The sequence below is a fragment of the Equus przewalskii genome, chromosome 14 (genome assembly GCF_037783145.1).
Source record: "Equus przewalskii isolate Varuska chromosome 14, EquPr2, whole genome shotgun sequence".
In the NCBI taxonomy this organism is placed as follows: domain Eukaryota; kingdom Metazoa; phylum Chordata; class Mammalia; order Perissodactyla; family Equidae; genus Equus; species Equus przewalskii.
The window spans coordinates 28,931,323-28,949,995 of NC_091844.1; the positions used below are offsets into that span (position 1 = coordinate 28,931,323).

General features: G+C 36.1%; 1 protein-coding gene across 8 annotated transcripts in view; it reads right to left on the reverse strand.

Annotated features, from left to right (window-relative positions):
- ALMS1 (ALMS1 centrosome and basal body associated protein) overlaps positions 1–18,673 on the reverse strand; it is a 249,363-nt gene that overhangs the window by 39,251 nt on the left and 191,439 nt on the right. For 6 of the 8 annotated variants that reach the window (XM_070572391.1, XM_070572390.1, XM_070572394.1 and 3 more), the window contains 2 exons: positions 16,862–17,032; positions 1,284–2,449 (listed from right to left, as the gene is read on the reverse strand). In XM_070572391.1, the coding sequence (XP_070428492.1) occupies positions 1,284–2,449; positions 16,862–17,032 (1,337 nt within the window). The remainder of the gene's footprint in view (positions 1–1,283; positions 2,450–16,861; positions 17,033–18,673) is intronic. The other 2 variants (XR_011525970.1, XR_011525969.1) reach the window with 1 other exon arrangement.

Below are 18,673 nucleotides of genomic sequence, written 5' to 3' on the forward strand. Positions count from 1 at the left end.
ACCAAAATCTCAATTATTATTTATGGTATTATTAACATTATAGAATTATTACTATAAAATTATTATTATTATTAGAATTAATATATATAGTAAATTGTCTGAATGTCTTGTGCCTCCTTTCTAGACTAGTGGTCTCCAAATTTCTTGATCATGTGGTTCTATTGATGAAATATTTTTGAACACAAATTACCAAAGTAGGTATTTACTTATAAACTATATATTAATACTGTACTATTATAAGAGATATACAAAAATATAAATTATAAAAGGTTGAGAGAAATGAACATAAATCTAATATTTTTCTTTCTATACTCCAATGAACTATTGTGGAAGTATCCCTCTTTGGAGAACACTTTTCTAGACACCCCAAATTTTATTCTTGGTTTAAAGTACTGGTCTGCATCTGTTTGCCCCTCGAGATCCACCTTTACTGAACTCCATAAACTAAGGCCATAGCAGCCATATGAGTGTAAGGACGTGGTTGAGGGCTCTGTCACACTGTGCTGCCTTCTTTCTGAGGATGGATGAGAGAAATTCCTCTTAGGTCTCAGTACCAGAAATAGCTTAATGCTTTTGCAAATTTGTTTTTATATTATAGACTCACGTAATTGATCACAAAATTCTAGCAACACTAAGTGCTAGAAAACATAAAGAGAAATTTGTGACTCACTTTTAGCAACTATATCCACAAGGTTTATTAACCTCCCCTCTGGCTTCAACTTGTTTTCCCATCACTCACAATTCTTCATTATTTATTTTTTAAAATCATGTTGAAGCTCACCCCTCCCTGGCTTCAACTTAATTTTCCATCATTCCAATTCTTCATTTACTTAAAAAAGATCATACTATATCACTTATATATGTGTGTATGTATATATGTGTATGTGTTGTATGTGCTTAAAAGCACCTCAAAATTTCTTGGAAGATAGGAGTAAACAAACAAAAACCAAACAAACAAATTAAAAAAAAACAACCAGGCAACGTTGTTTAGAATGGAGGTCATTCTAAACTTGAAGCTCCCCTATGCCAGGGGTCTACTTTGTAGATTCTGAAGAATTTAGCAGGAAAGCCCTTTATCCAAAGGGTAATTCGTAATGGGTGGTGATGAAAAGAATGACAACTCACAATAGCACTGTACTACACTTTCTCACTCTTTTCCAGTTGGTAAGAAATGTTATAGCGAGGAAAGGGCAATTGGCTTTTTTTCACCTGTGTGTAAAGCTTAATGAGAAAGTCCACAAAAAAGGCAGTCACATTGCCAGATGGAATCTGTAGCCATGTACCTGGATGTGTTTCCTTCTGGTGTGCTCAGAAGTTATTTGAGGACGACATGTATCCAAAACTTTCTTGTTCTTCCTACTTCGCTTCTCAAGGTATCTCCTCTGATGGTCGGTGATGCTGCTGTATAATTTAATTCGCCTGGGTGACAAACAAACTCTTTCATGGCCAAAAGCTTTGATCAATCGAGCAGTGTCAATAGTAGAAATAGAGCTGCTCCTGTCATGCAAAGTCACTTCTTTATCTGTTTGGGTCAATGTGTCTGATTCCGCAGGAGAAGTGGTGGTGGAGAGGATGTTGGTAGCAGATTCTGTGAGCATCTCACTCTCCTCTGAGACTCTAGAATCTGAAGAAGTGTTGTTCACATAGTAAAAACCTGGTTGTTGTCTCAGAATATATTTATCAAATTTAATCTGTTCAATTTTAATCTGATTGGACCTCCTAGCTTGATGGGTGGAAAGCACTTTACCTTTTTTAAGATCTCCTGTGTTTTTATTGCACTTTTCTAGGCTTTTATACCATTTCTTTTTCTGAAGCTTGTTTTTCTGCTGTTGCTGTGTACCACTCCATTCCTTAACATCTCGTTCCACTCTGCTATCATCCTGTGTACTTTCTGAGGGCCGGAGAGAATGTGTGATGGGATTCTGAAGAAGTTTAGCCAAACGATCAAGTCGCTCCACCAAGGATAGTTCTTTCTTGCCAGTGAACTCAGGAGGTTTCTGTTGCCTCTGTCGCTCCTGATACTTGTTCCACAGTTCATTCAAACTCACAGTGTGCTGAGTTGTTAGCTCTGCGGTCACCTTATGATCTCTTTTTGGATCATTAATTTGTTTGTCAAACTTTGGATATTCTTTAGCCTCACTTTTAGAAGTATGCATTGCTTCTTTGTTTTCCAAGTTTACATTGATACTGAGGCTCTCTATTTTGGTATAATCCATCTTTGTCTTTTCTACATTTTGATGATGAGGAGGAAGACAAATGTATTCTCTTTGTTTGTCTGGATGATGCTGAAAGAAATTTTTCCAGGAATGCTTCATGAAAATACTCCTTCCTAACGAATCATGGCAAAAATCTTGATCACTTGGTGGGTGCACTGGATGATGAAAGTAAAACTTGGCTGATCTGAAGACAGAATGGGTAGTATTTTCAAATTCTGAATGACATCTAGACTCTGAAAAGGAGGAAAAAAAAGATTTTGAAGGACTTTCAAACTATTTGCATTCCCTTCAGAAGGAGTATTCATACTTAATTCTTTAGCTATAGAACAAAGACCAAAGGAAAGAACAGTTTATATAAAGTTTCAGAAAATTCACTGCCTGCACAAAGGATTCATGCCTGTGCCTAGTGGCCAGACTTGCATGGTAAGAGTTGAAGAGACTCAGGGTCAAAGATCTGGATTCTGGGCTGGACTCTGACACAGACTGGCTGTGGGACCTCAAGGAAGGCACTTGAGTTCTCTGAATTTTAACAGCAGCTGCTGTGTATTCACTGCCTGCTATGTCTGTGGTGTTATGGTATGTCTCTATATTTGTTTTTATTCCTTTTGATTCAATCTTGTTGACAAAACTAAGAGATAGGTAGTGGTAACCCCATTTTCAGCTAAGAAACTTAAGACTTCATTTTCATCATCAGTAATTAAATGGATGGAATCAAAAAAAGAAACTCTTTAACCATTTTGGAGCCTTTTAAAATTCCTTTCTGTGAACCATCTTTACATTCTTCCCCAATTTTTTTTATTGGGGTAAAATACACCCAACATATAAAATTTACCCTCATCCATCTTCACTTTTTGACAGTCATTATTCTACATCAAAACAGGAATTTTTAGATGTAATAATATCTTACAGTCATAAACCCTAATTGTAAACACTAATATGGGATCAATATACATTTTTGGAGTTCCAAGTCATGGGCAGAAACAAAGACATACACATGCAACAAAGTAACACTTGTAACTGTGGGATCTTTTCCACCCACACTACAGATTATTGGCAACTGCAGTTTTCATTAAATACTCTGGGAATTCTTAAGGCAATTTCCCCAGAATACAGTGGGATACAAGGGATCTGCTTTCACATACAAAAATAAAAATAAAACTCTCAAACCTCCCAATGAATCAAAGTCAGGACCAGATGGTTTCACTGGTGAATTTCACCAAATATTTAAAGAAGAATTACTACGAAACCTCAAATTCCTCAAAAAAAAGAAGAGGAGGGAACACTTCCAAACTCAATTTATGAAGCCAGCATTACCCTGATACCCAGACAACCACCCTACAAGAAAATTACAAGCCAATATCCTTCAAGAACATAGATGCAAAAATCCTCAATAAAAACTTAGGAAACCAAATTAAACAATATTTTAAGGGATCATACACTATGATCAAGTGGGATTTATTCCAGGGATGGAAGGGTGATTCAACATCTGCAAATCAATCAATGTGATCAACCACATTAACAAACTGTTCAAAATCATATGATCATCTCAGTAGATGCAGAAAAAGCATTTGACAAAATTCAATATCTATTTATGATAAAAACTCTCAAACAAAGGAAGTATAGAGGGAATGTATCTCAACATAATAAAGGCCATATGTGACAAGCCCACAGCTAACATCATACTCAATTGTGAAAAGGTGAAGTTTATGCTCTAAGATTAGGAAGAAGACAAGGATGCCCAGTCACACCACTTTTATTCAACATAGTATTGGAGAGAGGGGAGGAGCAAAATGGCAGGGTGAGCTGACCTGGGATTCTCTCCCCTCCAAAATACAACAAAAGATTGAAAGAACTGAATTTCAGAGAATAAACATAATGCCAGCTCGTTAGAGACCTATAATACCAAGAAGGCGGAGATCATAAACTTTGCTCACACCCTCGGAGGTGCTGGAACAGTAGGAGAGAACATCACTCCCTCCCCTAGAGTCTGCGATTGCTGCAGTGGCGGTCGGGAAGGAGCGGGGGAGGGGCCATGTGACGGGGGGCGGGGGGAGGGTCATCCAGGACTCCTGCTGCTGGTTCAGTGGAGACCCGCTGACAGGGGGAAAGCTTCCGTCTGTGGGGACACCATAAATTAAGGGCCTTGGGAGACTAGAGAACAGAACTGATCTGAACCCAGACCGGCACGTGTGAGTAACAGCCCCTCTTCCCCGGCAAAGCCAGTGGGCACAGCCATCTTGCCCCAAGGCGGAGAGCTCATAACACGTGGCTCTCGATCCCCATCTCGTGGCGACAGGCTGTAACTGCAACCGAATTCTACCACCATGCGAAAAAACCGCTCCTCTACCATCCAGCAATTTATAAAAGCCCCAGACCAGAAGGAAAACAATAAAAACATAGAATTAAGTCCTGAGGACTTCGAATTAGGTAAACTAAGTGATAATGAGTTCAGAGCAGCTATAATCAAAAAACTCAATGAGGTAGAGAGAAAGATAGAGAAACAAGCTGAGTTCTGCAGTTACTTCACAAAAGAGATTGAAATCATAAAGAAAAATCAAACAGAATTACTTGAGATGAAAAACACAATGGACCAGATAAAACAGAATACGGATTCCCTGAATGCCCGTGTAGACAACATAGAGGAGAAAATTAGCATAATTGAGGATAGACAAGCTGAATGGCACCAGACAGAGGAAGAAAGAGAACTAAGAATTAAAAAAAATGAGGAAAATCTCCAAGAGATAATGGATTCAATGAGGATTAAGCACATAAGGATCATAGGAATTCCCGAGAATATGGAAAAGGAAAATGGGGCAGAAAGTGTGCTTAATGAAATTATTGAAGAGAACTTCCCAAATCTAGGGATCGACGGAGAAATGTGTGTAGAGGAGGGTTTTAGATCTCCTAGATTTGTCAATGTAAAAAGAACAACCCCAAGGCACATAGTAGTAAAGTTGGCAAAAAGGAATGATAAGGAAAGAATACTCAGGGAAGTAAGGAAAAAAAAGAGAATAACCTATAAAGGAGCCCCTATCAGACTGTCAGTGGATTTCTCTACAGAAACCCTACAAGCTAGGAGAGAATGGAGTGACATATTCAAAGCTTTAAAGGATAAAAATCTTCAGCCAAGAATACTCTATCCAGCAAGAATTTCCTTCAGATATGAGGGAGAAATGAAATCTTTTCCAGACAAACAAAAGTTAAGGGAATTTGTAACTAAAAGCCCTCCACTACAAGAAATCCTCAAGAAGGCTCTCATACCTGAAAAAAGAAAAAAGGGAGAAAGGGGACACAATCCACAGACTAGGGAGACCAATGGATAGAACCAGAACAGGATAGCAAATATTCAATTATAGCATTAGGGTAAAGGTAAGGAAACTACCAAAACAAGCACGATCTTAGCACTCTAACTACCAATTAATAAGATGAGTTGAAATAAAAAATGAAAATAATTATTTAGGAGGGGAAGAGCAAAGGGTCTAAATCAGTATTGGTCAAGTAAGTAAGAGACCACCAGAAAATAGACTATATTATACATGAGATTCTAAATACAAACTTCAAGGTAGACACTAAAATAAAGTACAGAACAGAGTCACAAATCATAAGTAAGGAAAAATCTAAGAAACCCAGCATAAGAAACTGCAGTATTAAATGGGTAGTCTAAAGCAAACAGGAAAAGAAACGCAGGAAAACAAGATAATGAGCGACAGATTAACAGCACTAAGTCCACATGCATCAATAATCACTCCCAATGTGAATGGATTGAACTCTCCAATAAAAAGACACAGAGTGGCAAAATGTATTAAAGAACACGATCCAACAATTTGTTGCCTCCAGGAAACACACCTCAGCCCCAGGGACAAACACAGACTCAGGGTGAAGGGGTGGAGGACAATACTCCAAGCAAAGAGCAAGGAAAAAAAGGCAGGTGTTGCAATTCTCATATCAGACCAAGTGGATTTCAAAATAAGACAGGTAAAGAGAGACACAGAGGGACAATATATAATGATCAAAGGGACACTTCATCAAGAAGCAATAACGCTTATAAATATCTATGCACCCAACACAGGAGCACCAAGATTCATAAAGCAACTATTAACAGACCTAAAGGAAGATGTTAAAAACAACACAATAATAGTAGGGGACCTCAACACCCCACTCACACCAATGGACAGATCATCCAGACAGAAAATCAACAAGGAAATAGTGGAGCTAAATGAAAAACTAAAACAATTGGACTTAATAGACATATATAGAACACTTCATCCAAAAACAGCAGAATACACATTCTTCTCAAGTGTGCATGGAACATTCTCAAGGATAGACCATATGTTGGGAAACAAGGAGAGTCTCTACAAATCTAAAAAAATTGAAATAGTAACAAGCATCTTCTCTGATCATAATGCTGTAAAGCTAGAAATTAATTACAAGAAAAAAGCTGAGAAAGGCACAAGGATGTGGAGACTAAACAATACACTACTGAACAAGCAATGGATCACTGAAGAAATTAAAGAAATAAAAAAATACCTGGAGACAAATGAAAATGACAACATGCCATACCAACTCATATGGGATACAGCAAAAGCCGTATTAAGAGGAAAATTCATCGCAATACAGACACATCTTAACAAACAAGAAAAATCCCAAATAAGAAGTCTTAAACTACACCTAACCAAATTAGAGAAAGAAGAACAAAGCCCAAAGTCAGCAGAAGGAGAGAAATAATAAAAATCAGAGCAGAAATAAATGCTATTGAAACAAAAAGGCAGTAGAAAGGATCAATGAAACAAAGAGCTGGTTCTTTGAGAAGATAAACAAAATTGACAAACCCCTAGCCAGACTTACAAAGAAAAAAAGAGAGAAAGCTCAAGTAAACAAAATCAGAAATGAAAGAGGAGAAATAACAACAGACTCCACAGAAGTACTATGGATTATAAGAGAATACTACGAAAAATTATATGCCAACAAAATGGATAACCTAGAGGAAATGGATAAATTCTTGGACTCCTACAATCTCCCAAAGCTCACTCAAGAAGAAGCAAACAATTTGAACAGGCCAATCACAAGGAAAGAGATTGACACAGCCATCAAAAGCATCCCAAAGAATAAATCCCCAGGACCAGATGGCTTTCCTGGGGAATTTTACCAAACTTTCAGAGAGGATTTAATACCTATCCTTTTCAAGCTATTCCAAAAAATTAGGGAGGATGGAACACTTCCTAACACATTCTACGAGGCCAACATCACGCTGATACCAAAACCTGACAAAGACACCACAAAAAAAGAGAACTACAGGCCAATATCACTGATGAGCATAGATGCAAAAATTCTAAACAAAATTTTGGCAACCAGAATTCAGCAATTCATCAAAAGGATCATACAGCATGATCAAGTGGGATTCATACCAGGGACACAGGGATGGTTCAGCATCCCCAAATCAATCAACATGATACACCACATCAACAAAGTGAGGTATAAAAACCACATGATCAGCTCAATAGATGCAGAGAAAGCATTTGACAAGATCCAACAGCCATTTATGATAAAAACTCTGAACAAAATGGGCACAGAAGGGAACTACCTCAACATAATAAAGGCCATATATGACAAACCCACAGCCAACATCATACTCAGTGGGCAAAAACTGAGTGCCATCCCCTTGAAAACAGGAACGAGACAACGATGCCCTCTATCACCACTCTTGATCAACATAGTACTGGAGGTCCTGGCCAGAGCAATCAGGCAAGAAAAAGGAATAAAAGGAATCCAAATAGGGAGGGAAGAAGTGAAACTCTCGCTGTTTGCAGACGACATGATCTTATATATAGAAAACCCCAAAGAATCCATTGGAAAACTTTTAGAAGTAATCAACAACTACAGCAAAGTTGCAGGGTATAAAATAAATTTGCATAAATCAGTAGCATTCTATATTCTAATAACGAACTAACAGAAAAAGAACTCAAGAACACAATACCATTCACAATCGCTACAAAAAGAATAAAATACCGCAGGGTGAATTTAACTAAGGAAGTGAAAGACCTATAAAATGAAAATTACAAGGCTTTTCTGAGAGAATTGGATGACGACATAAGGAGATGGAAAGACATTTCATGTACAAGTTAAAATGTCGATTCTACCTAAAGCAATCTACAGATTCAATGCTATCCCAATCAGATTCCCAATGACATTCTTTACAGAATTAGAACAAAGAATCCTAAAATTCATATGGGGCAACAAAAGACCCCGAACTGAGAAAGCAATCCTGAGAAAAAAGAACAAAACGGGAGGCATCACAATCCCTGACTTCAAAACATACTACAAAGCTACAGTAATCAAAACAGCATGGTATTGGTAAAAAAAAAAAACAGGTGCACAGATCAATGGAACAGAATTGAAAGCCCAGAAATAAAACCACACATCTATGGACAGCTTATCTTCGACAAAGGAGCTGAGGGCATACAATGGAGAAAAGAAAGTCTCTTCAACAAATGGTGCTGGGAAAACTGGAAAGCCATATGTAAAGAATGAAAATTGACCATTCTTTCTCACCATTCACCAAAATAAACTCAAAATGGATCAAAGACCTAAAGGTGAGACCTGAAACCATAAGGCTTCTGGAAGAAAATGTAGGCAGTACACTCTTTGACATCAGTATTAAAAGGATCTTTTTGGACACCATGTCTTCTCAGAAGGGAAACAAGAGAAAGAATAAACAAATGGGACTCCATCAGATTAAAGAGCTTCTTCAAGGCAAATGAAAACAGGATTGAAACAAAAAAATACCCACTAACTGGGAAAAAATATTCGCAAGTCACATATCTGACAAAGGCTTAATATCCATAATATACAAAGAACTCACACAACTCAACAACAAAAAATCAAACAACCCAATCAAAAAATGGGCTGGAGACATGAACAGACATTTCTCCAAAGAAGATATACTGATGGCCAATAGGCACATGAAAAGATGTTCATCATCGCTGATCATCAGGGAAATGCAAATCAAAACTACAGTAAGATATCATCTTACACCCGTTAGAATGACAAAAATATCTAAAACTAATAGTAACAAATGTTGGAGAGGCTGTGGAGAAAAAGGAACCCTCATACACTGCTGGTGGGAATGCAAACTGGTGCAGCCACTATGGAAAACAGTATGGAGATTCCACAAAAAATTAAAAATAGAACTACCATACGACCCAGCTATCCCACTACTGGGTGTCTATCCAAAGAGCTTGAAGTCAGCAATTCCAAAAGTCCTATGCACCCCAATGTTTATTGCATCATTATTTACAATAGCCAAGACATGGAAGCAACCTAAGTGCCCATCAACAGATGATTGGATAAAGAAGATGTGGTATATAGATACAATGGAATACTACTCAGCCATAAAACAGAACAAAATCGTCCCATTTGCAATAACATGGATGGACCTTGAGGGAACTATGTTAAGTGAAATAAGCCAGTTAGAGAAGGACAATCTCTGTATGACTCCACTCATGAGGAATTTAAAAATGTAGACAAAGAGAACAGATTGGTGGCTACCAGGGGAAAGATGGGGTGGGAGGTGGGCACAAAGGGTGAAGGGGTGCACCTACAACACGACTGACAAACAATAATGTACAACTGAAATTTCACAAGATTGTAACCTATCATTAACTCAATAAAAATTAAAAAGAAAAAAGAAGAAAGATCTCAAGTAAAAGAACCCTAAACTTCCACCTTAAGACACTGGAAAAAGAGCAAACTAAAACTAAAGTGAGCAGAAGGAAGAAAATCATAAAGATTAGAGTGCAAATTAACAAAATAGAGAATCAAAAAAAGAGAAAAATAATTAAAATCAAAAGTGGGTTCTCTGAAAAGACCCAGAAAATCGACAAACTTCTAGCTAGATTGACCAATAAAAAAATGAGAAGACTTACAAGAAAAATGAAAGAGGGAACATTAGTACCAACTTATTGCCAATAAATAAATTTTATTTATTTACAGAAATAAAAAGGATTACATATAAAGGAATACCATGAACTATGTATGCCAACGTGTTAGATAATGTAGATGAAATGGACAAATGCCATTCCTAGAAGCCACAAACTACTAAAACTGATTCAAGAAATAACAGACAATCTGAATAGACCTAAAGCAAGTGAATTAATAATTTGAAAACTGACCTAGAAAGTAAAGTCCAGACCCAGATGGCTTCACCTCTGAATTCTACCAAACGTTTAAATAATTAATATGAATTTTTCATAAATTCTTCGAGAAAATAAAGAGTACAGAATACTTCTCAATTGATTTTATGAGGCCAGGGTTACCCTAATAATAAAACCCAACAAAGATATCACAAGAAAACTAGAGACTAATATCTCTTATGAGTAGACAAAAAAATCCTCAACAAAATGCTAGCAAACTAAATTCAGCAACATAAAAAAAAGAATTATACACCATGACCAAGTGGGATTTATCCCACAAATGCAAGGTTGGCTCAATATCCAAAAATCAAGGTTGGGTCAACATCCAAAATTCAATCTATATTAAAATAAAAAATAAAACTCGCTTGATCATCTCAAAAGACACAGGAAAGGCACTTGACAAAATCCAATGCCCTTTGATAAAAACACTCAATAAACTAGGAATAGACAGGAACTTTGTCAATCTGATAAAGGGCATCTATGAAAAACTCACAGCTATCAATGATGAAAGACAAGATGTCTGTCCCCTATACAGGAAGATACAAGGATGTCTGCACTTGCAACTTCTACTCAACACTTTACTGGAGGTGCTAGCCAGGGCAATGAGGGGGGAAAAAAAAAAGGCATTCAGATTGCAAAGGAAGAAGTAAAACTATATTTCACAGATGACAAGATCTTATATCTAGAACATCCTAAGGAATACATTAAAAACTATTAGAATTAATAAATGAGTTCAGCATGGTTGCAGGATAAAAGATAAATATAAAAAATCATTTGTATTATTATAAGCTTGCAATTAACAAACAAAATGACATTAAGAAAACCATTCTATTCACAACAGCATCAAAACACCTAAAATATTTAGGAATAAATTTAACAAAAGAAGTGCAAAACTTCTACTCTGAAAACTACAAAACATGTGGAAAGAAATTAAAGAAGATCTAAATAAATGGAAAACATTCCATGTTCATGGACTGGAAGACTTAAGACTGTTAAGGCAATACTCTCCAAATTGATCACAGATTCAACACAACCCCTATGAAAATCTTGGCTGATTTCTTTGTGGAAACTGCCAAGGTGATTCCAAAATTCATATGGAATTGTAAGGGACCCAGAATAGCCAACACAATCCTGAAAAATAAGACAAAGTTGGAGGACTCACACTTTCCAATTTCAAAACTTACTACACATTGACAGTAATCAAGACAGTGTGGCACTGAAACAAGGATAGACATACAGATCATTGGAAGAGAATTGAGAGTCCAGAAATAAACCCATACTTTATAGTCAAATAATTTTCAATAAGGGTGCCTCACCCATTCAACGAGTACAGAACAGTTCTTTTAACAAATGGTGCTGGGACAACTGGATATCCACATGGCAAAAAAATAAAGGTCGACCCTTGCCTGAGATCATATACAAAAACTAACTCAAAATGGATCAAAGACCTAAATGTAAAGCTAAAACAATAAAACTCCTAGAAGAAACCATAGAGTTAAATCTTCATGACCTTGGATTTGGCAAAGGACTGCTAGATATGACACCAAGAGCGGCAGCAACAAAAGAAAAAACAGATATGTTAGACTTCATCAAAGTTAAAAAACATTTGTGCTTTCAAGAACATCATCAAGAAAGTGAAGAGACAACCCACAGAATGGGAGAAAATATTTGCAAATCAACATTTTGATAAGGAATATGTATCTAGAATACATAAAGAACTCTTACAACTCAATAAAAAGAGAAATAACCCAAATAAAAACCAGGTCAGGATCTGAATACACATTTCTCCAAGAAGATATACAGTTGGCTAATAAGCACACAAAAAGATGTTCAACATCATTAGTCATGAGGGAAATGCAAATCAAAAGCAAAATGAGATACCAGTTTACACCCAGTAGGATGGCTTAAATAAAAAAGTCAGATGGTAAGAAGTGTTGGTGAGGTTCTAGAGAAACTGGAATCCTCATACACTGCTAGTGGGAATTTAAAAATGGTGCAGCCACTTTGGCAAACAGTCTGACAGTTCCTCAAACAATTAAACATAAAGTTATCACATGACCCCGAAATTCCACTCCTAGGTATATACCCAAGAGAAATTAAAACATATGTCCATATAAAACCTTGTACATGAATGTTTATAGAAACATTATGCATAATAGCCAAAAGGTAGAAACAACACATATGTCCATCAACAAACAAATGGATAAACAAAATGTGGTACAGACATACAATGGAATATTATTCAGCTTTTAAGTGAATACAGTATTGATATATGTTATAACTTAGATGAACCTGAAAACACTCTGAGAGAAAAGAAGCCAGTCACAAAAGTCTACATATTGTATGATTCAATTTCCCAGAATAGGGAAATCTATAGAGACAAAGTAGATCAGTGGTTGACTTATGGCTGAGAGCGGGATGATGAGGGGGTAGAGGGGTGATAGCTAAAGGGTATATAGGGTTTCTTTTTGAGGTGATGAAATGTTCTAAAATTAACTGTTGATGGTTACACATATCTGTGAATAGCATAAAAACAAGTGACTGTACACTTTGGGTGAATTGTATGATACGTGCATTATATATCAATAAAGCTATTTGGAAAAACATTCTATGGGAATCTGGAAGGTTTGTTTTTTAAAATTTTTTTATTTACATATATCTCTTAGATTAACCTCATTATTTGCATTATTCCCAAATGTTTTAACTTTGCTTTTTTCCAAATTTCATTCCTATGATCTATCACGAGCTAAGTATGTGTCTTCAAGCTCCCTACTACTATTCCATATTGTTCATTTCTCTTTGAAGGTCCTCTAGGGTTTTCTGTTAGTTTACGGCCTGTTTTGCACTTTTTACTCTCAAAAGTAAATTCCCCTCTCCACTCTTAAGCATCTTTTGCCTAACAATATATCATGAGTTGTTTTCACATCTTTTCATTTCTAGATCTTCATTCTTTTTTAAGGCAATAAAAACTTCCTTATTGATGGTGCTCCCAGTTTTCATCTCATTTATTTTTTATTCTATTTCATGTTTAAAGATTTATGTGTTATAGCCTCATTGTGGACTGAAAATTAGTATAAAAATACTCCTCTTTAATTCCTGCCAACACTTTTGGTGTAGAATTTAATCTCATCTATATTAATATCATGCCTCTGAATTTCTTTTTGTCTCTAGTTTTCCTTTTACTTTCAACCTTTCTGAGTTGTTTTATTTTCAGTGTCTCCTATATAGCATGTAACTGAGTTTGTTTTATAACCTAACCTGAGAAGCTTTTTTTAAATAGGTGAAATTATTGCATATATGTTTGTTTATATAGTCGTATATGCTCTCCACTCTCTCATTTTATGGTATTTTTTCTGTTCTTACAAACTTACTTTGTTTTCCTTTTTCCTCCCTCTACCCATCTGCTACTCCTACCATTTCTCGAAATATTTTGGATGTTTTATGGTTTTATTTTAACTCTTTTAGAGGTAACTTTTATAATTTTAAATACCATACTTACACATGTATTTTTTGATTTATCAACTTTAAAGATGAAATCAGCTCACTTTTACTTCCTTTAACCTCCCTTTCTTCTGCTTGTCCCTTTGCTGTTTTTCTTTCTGTTTTTTCTGTGTGGATGTTTATACAATTTGTTCTTTTTCTTTGAAATTTAGTACTATCACCAACATACGTCTGGGTGTTGATTTTTACATATAATTTTTTCCTAGGACTTGGAATATCCTTTTAAATTGCAGGTTCAGTTTTCCTTATACATTTTATTATTTTTTTATCTTCTTTAGAGACACCAATAGATAGCATTGTGTTGGATTTTCATTGTCAGTCCTCAAATTATTATTTTTTCCAATTGCTATAATCTCCTTTTTCTCTTAATTGGTACAATTTTTTCCCTTCAATTTTTTTTCTGATCTCCTAAATCTCTCTTTACATCTCATTATTATCTCAACTTTTATTTAATTATTTCATGTCTTCTATAATTATTCAGAGTGCAAAATATTTAGAGAAAATTTTCTTCTGTCTTCTAGAAAGTGTTTTTACAGATAATAATTCCATCTTTCTTTTCCAAGGTATGTCACCTACACTACCCATTGCAGACTTGCAATATTCTGCTTTTTCATCTTATACATTCTTTTTTTTATTGTGGTAAAAAGTACATTGGTGGTCCAGTGGTTAAGATTTGGTGCTCTCATCACTATGGCCTAGGTTTATTTTCTGGTCAGGGAACCACATCACCCGTTTATCAGGTGTCATACTATGGCAGTTACATGTTGCTGTGATGCTGAAAGCTAGGGCACAGGTATTTCAAATACCAGCAGGGTCACCCAGCTGGTGGACAGGTTTCTGTGGAGCTTCCAGGCTAGGAAGAAGGACCTGGCCACCCGCTTTTCAAAAAATTGGCCATGAAAACCCTATGAATAGCAACAGAGCACTGCCAAAAGGCTGGGCAGGGTTCAGCTGTGCTGTACACAGGGTTGCTAGTAGTCAGAACTGACTCGTCAGCACTAACAACAAAAAAACAACATTAAATTATCATCTTAATCATTTTTAAGTACACAGTTCAGTAGTGTTAATATACTCACATTGTTGTATAGCAGATGTCTAGAATGTCTTCATCTTGTAACACCGAAACTCTATATTCACTAAACACTAATTATCCCTCCCTTCTCTCTCCAGCCCTTGGCAACTACTTTTCTAATTTATGTTTCTATGATTTTGACCACTTCAGATGCTTCATAAGTGGAATATAGAGTATTTGTCCTTTTTTGACTAGCTTACTTAACTTAGCACAATGTCCTCGAGGTTCATCTATGTTGTAGAACATGACAAGATTTCCTTCTTTTTTAAGGCTGCCTAATATTCTATTGTATGTGTATACCACACTTTCTTTATCCATTCATCTGCTGATGAATATTTGGGTTGTTTCCATATCTTGATTATTGTGAATAATGCTGCAATGAACATGGGTGTGCAGATATCTCTGAGATCCTGCTTTGAATTCTTGTGGATATACAGCCAGAAGTGGGATTGCTGGATCATATGGTAATTCTATTTTTAACTTTTTGAGGAACTCCCATACTATTTTCCCTAATGGCTGCACCATTTTATATTCCTGCCAACAGTGCACAAGGGTTCCAATCTCTCTGCATCCTTGCCAACAATTATTTTCTGTTCTTTTGATACTGGCCATCCTAATGGGTGTGAAGTGGTATCTCATTGTGGTTTGATTTGCATTTCTCTGATGATCAGTGATATTGAGCATCTTTTCATAAGCTTGTTGGCCATTTATATATTTTCTTTGGAGAACTGTCTATTCAAGTCCTTTGCCCATTTTTAAACTGGGTTTCTTTGTTGTTGTTGAGTTATAGAAGTTCTATATATAACCTGGATATCAACTACTTATCACGATTTACAAATATTTTCTCCCATTCCATAGGTTGCCTTTCCACTCTGTTGACTGTATCCTTTGATGCAGAGTTTTTAATTCCGATGTAGTATAATTTTCTTACTTTTGCTTTTGCTGCCTATGCTTTTTGTGTCATATCCAGGAAATCACTGCCAAATCCAGTATCATAAAGCCTTTCTCCTGTTTTCTTCTAAGAGTTTTATAATTTTAGCTCTTAGGTTTGGATCTTTGATCTGTTTTGAGTTAATTTTTATACACAGTAAAAGGTAAGAGTCCAATTTCATTCTTTTGAACGTGGATATACAGTTTTCCAACACCAGGTGTTGAAGAGACTGTTCTTTCCCCACTGTGTAGTCTTGGCATCCTTGTGGAAAATCATTTATCTTATCTATCTTATCTTGATGTAAGCAGCTCCACTGGGACTATTTTCAAAGTACAATATGGATAGATCAGCTCCTTGACTCCTTTCTTTCCTTACCTGGGTACTGTTCTATCTTCCTCTGAGAGGCAGAGTTTGAGACCTTGGTAGTAATGGCTTATGTCTTATATGCTTTTCTTTTACGTTAGAAAAAGGGGGCCGTGGGTAAATATAAATAGATTTGATCTTGGCTCTTTTTTACTGTAATTTTTTTGAAGTTTGTCTTAAGATTCTGTCTTTGTCACAGACAAATGCCTTTAGGCATTTTAAGTTTTAGATTTTTTTAAAAAAAACTTTAAGTTTTAGATTTTTCCTGTTTCAGTACTGACATATGATACTTCACTTCTAATATTATCACCTTAGCTATTTATTTGGAATACTGTTTCTAAGTTGCCAATGTCTTTTCCCAGAAATAATGACTATTTTACAAATCAATATGTATACCCACATAGACAAAGTAGCACTGATTTGCATAAGAAGGTAAAAAATAAATAAAAGAAAAAATGGATCTCTTGTTAAATTGTGAGGCTATATTCTCATCAGAATTAAACGGAAACTCAGACATAGGCATTCTCTCTCCCTCTCTCTCCCTCTCACACACACACATACATACCCCTCCCCACCTCAATCCCATTACCTGCAATATCTATCTGCAAAGATTTTTTATCTTCAGCCCAGGCTTCCTTAGGAAGTTCGCTCTTACTATGGATCTCCTCTTTCTGTTCAGTGGCTTGAGCGTCTGGCAGGCTTTCAATCTTTGTGTCTTGTAGTTGAGCTGAGCGCTCTGCAGCAGTAGCATCACTGGAACCTTAGAGAGGGACATTAACACACTATACAGACAGGAAGTTGACAAAAAATATTTTAAAATACCTCTCAAGCATATACTATGTGAAAGGCATCATTACTGGAGTTGAAACTGCCGATTTAAGCTGGAGTTAAAAAAAATATGTACAAAATAGATGTCATACAAAGTACAAGAATTACACTATAAGAGAAAGACAGATAAAGAAGTATAAATACTCAAGGAGGGAAACTACTTCCAGCTAGGAGGATCATGGAAGAACTCTGGAGTAAAGTAACAAATGATTTGGGTGTTAGAAGACAGTAAGCTATGATACACACTGAGATGGAAGGAGAAAGGCATTTTAGGTAAAGGCGACTACATAAGAAAAGAATGCAGTCAGGAAAGCAACTGAACATCTAAGACATAGAGCAAGCATATGGTTTTGATTATATAATTTATAAGGAAAAGAGGTAAAAACAAGCTTTGAAAAGTTGTTTGGGAGCCAATACTGTTTTGAAAGACCATGCTAAGAGAATTTAGATTTTATTCTTAAGGGCAATGAAAACTTTTTGATCAGGAGATTAACATGATCAAAATTGTTTCTGGAACGTTCAGTAAGCAAGAACAAAAAGGGAAGTAAAATTTTGAAGTGTTGCCCAGAATACAATATAATTTTTGAAAAAAAGCAATACATGAAAAAAGAGAAATGGCTAATTATGCTCCAGAGACTACTAGCTATCTTCTGAAATCCATTTTCCTTTTCCTCTAAAATATAACCCTAACTTAGATGGGCATGTAGTTACCAGAATAAAGATTATATTTCCCAGCCTTTCTGGCAACATAGCTTGGTGTGACCATGTGACTAAGTATGGTCAATAGGATGGAAGGGGAATGTACATGTAACTTTTGAGAAGTATTTAAAGGAAGGAATATCATTTTTCTTTCCCTTTCTTTCTCCTGGCTGGAATACGGGCCTGATGGCTTCAGCATGAGAATGGAGGCTAAAAATGTTGGAGCAACAGGAAGAAAAGAGCTTTGTTTCCTGATACTCTGGAGTACCATGTCAACCCTAGATGTCTACCTCTGGATTTTTACAAGAGAAATAATTTCCTGTCTATTTTATTTTATTGAGGTCATAATAGTCTATAACATCGTGCAATTTTAGTTGTACATTATTATTTGTCAGTTACCATACAAATGTACCCCTTTACCCTATGCCCACCCCCAACCCCTTTCCCCTCTGGTAACCACTAATCTGTTCTCTTTACCCATGTGTTTGTTTATCTTCCTTTGTCTGGCTTATTTCACTTAACATGATGCCCTCAAGTTCCATCCATGTTGCTGCGAATGGGACGATTTTGTCTTTTTTTATGGCTGAGCAGTATTCCATTGTATATATATATATATACCACATCTTCTTTCTCCATTCATCAGTCAATGGGCACTTGGGTTGCTTCCACATCTTGGCTATTGCGAAGAACGCCGCAATGAACATAGGGGCACATAAGTCTCTGAATTGTTGATTTCAAGTTCTTTGAATAAATACCCAGTAGTGGGATAATGGAGTCATATGGTATTTCTATTTTTAATATTTGGAGAAATCTATATACTGTTTTCCCTAGTGGCTGCACCAATGTGCATTCCCACCAGGAGTATACGAGGTTT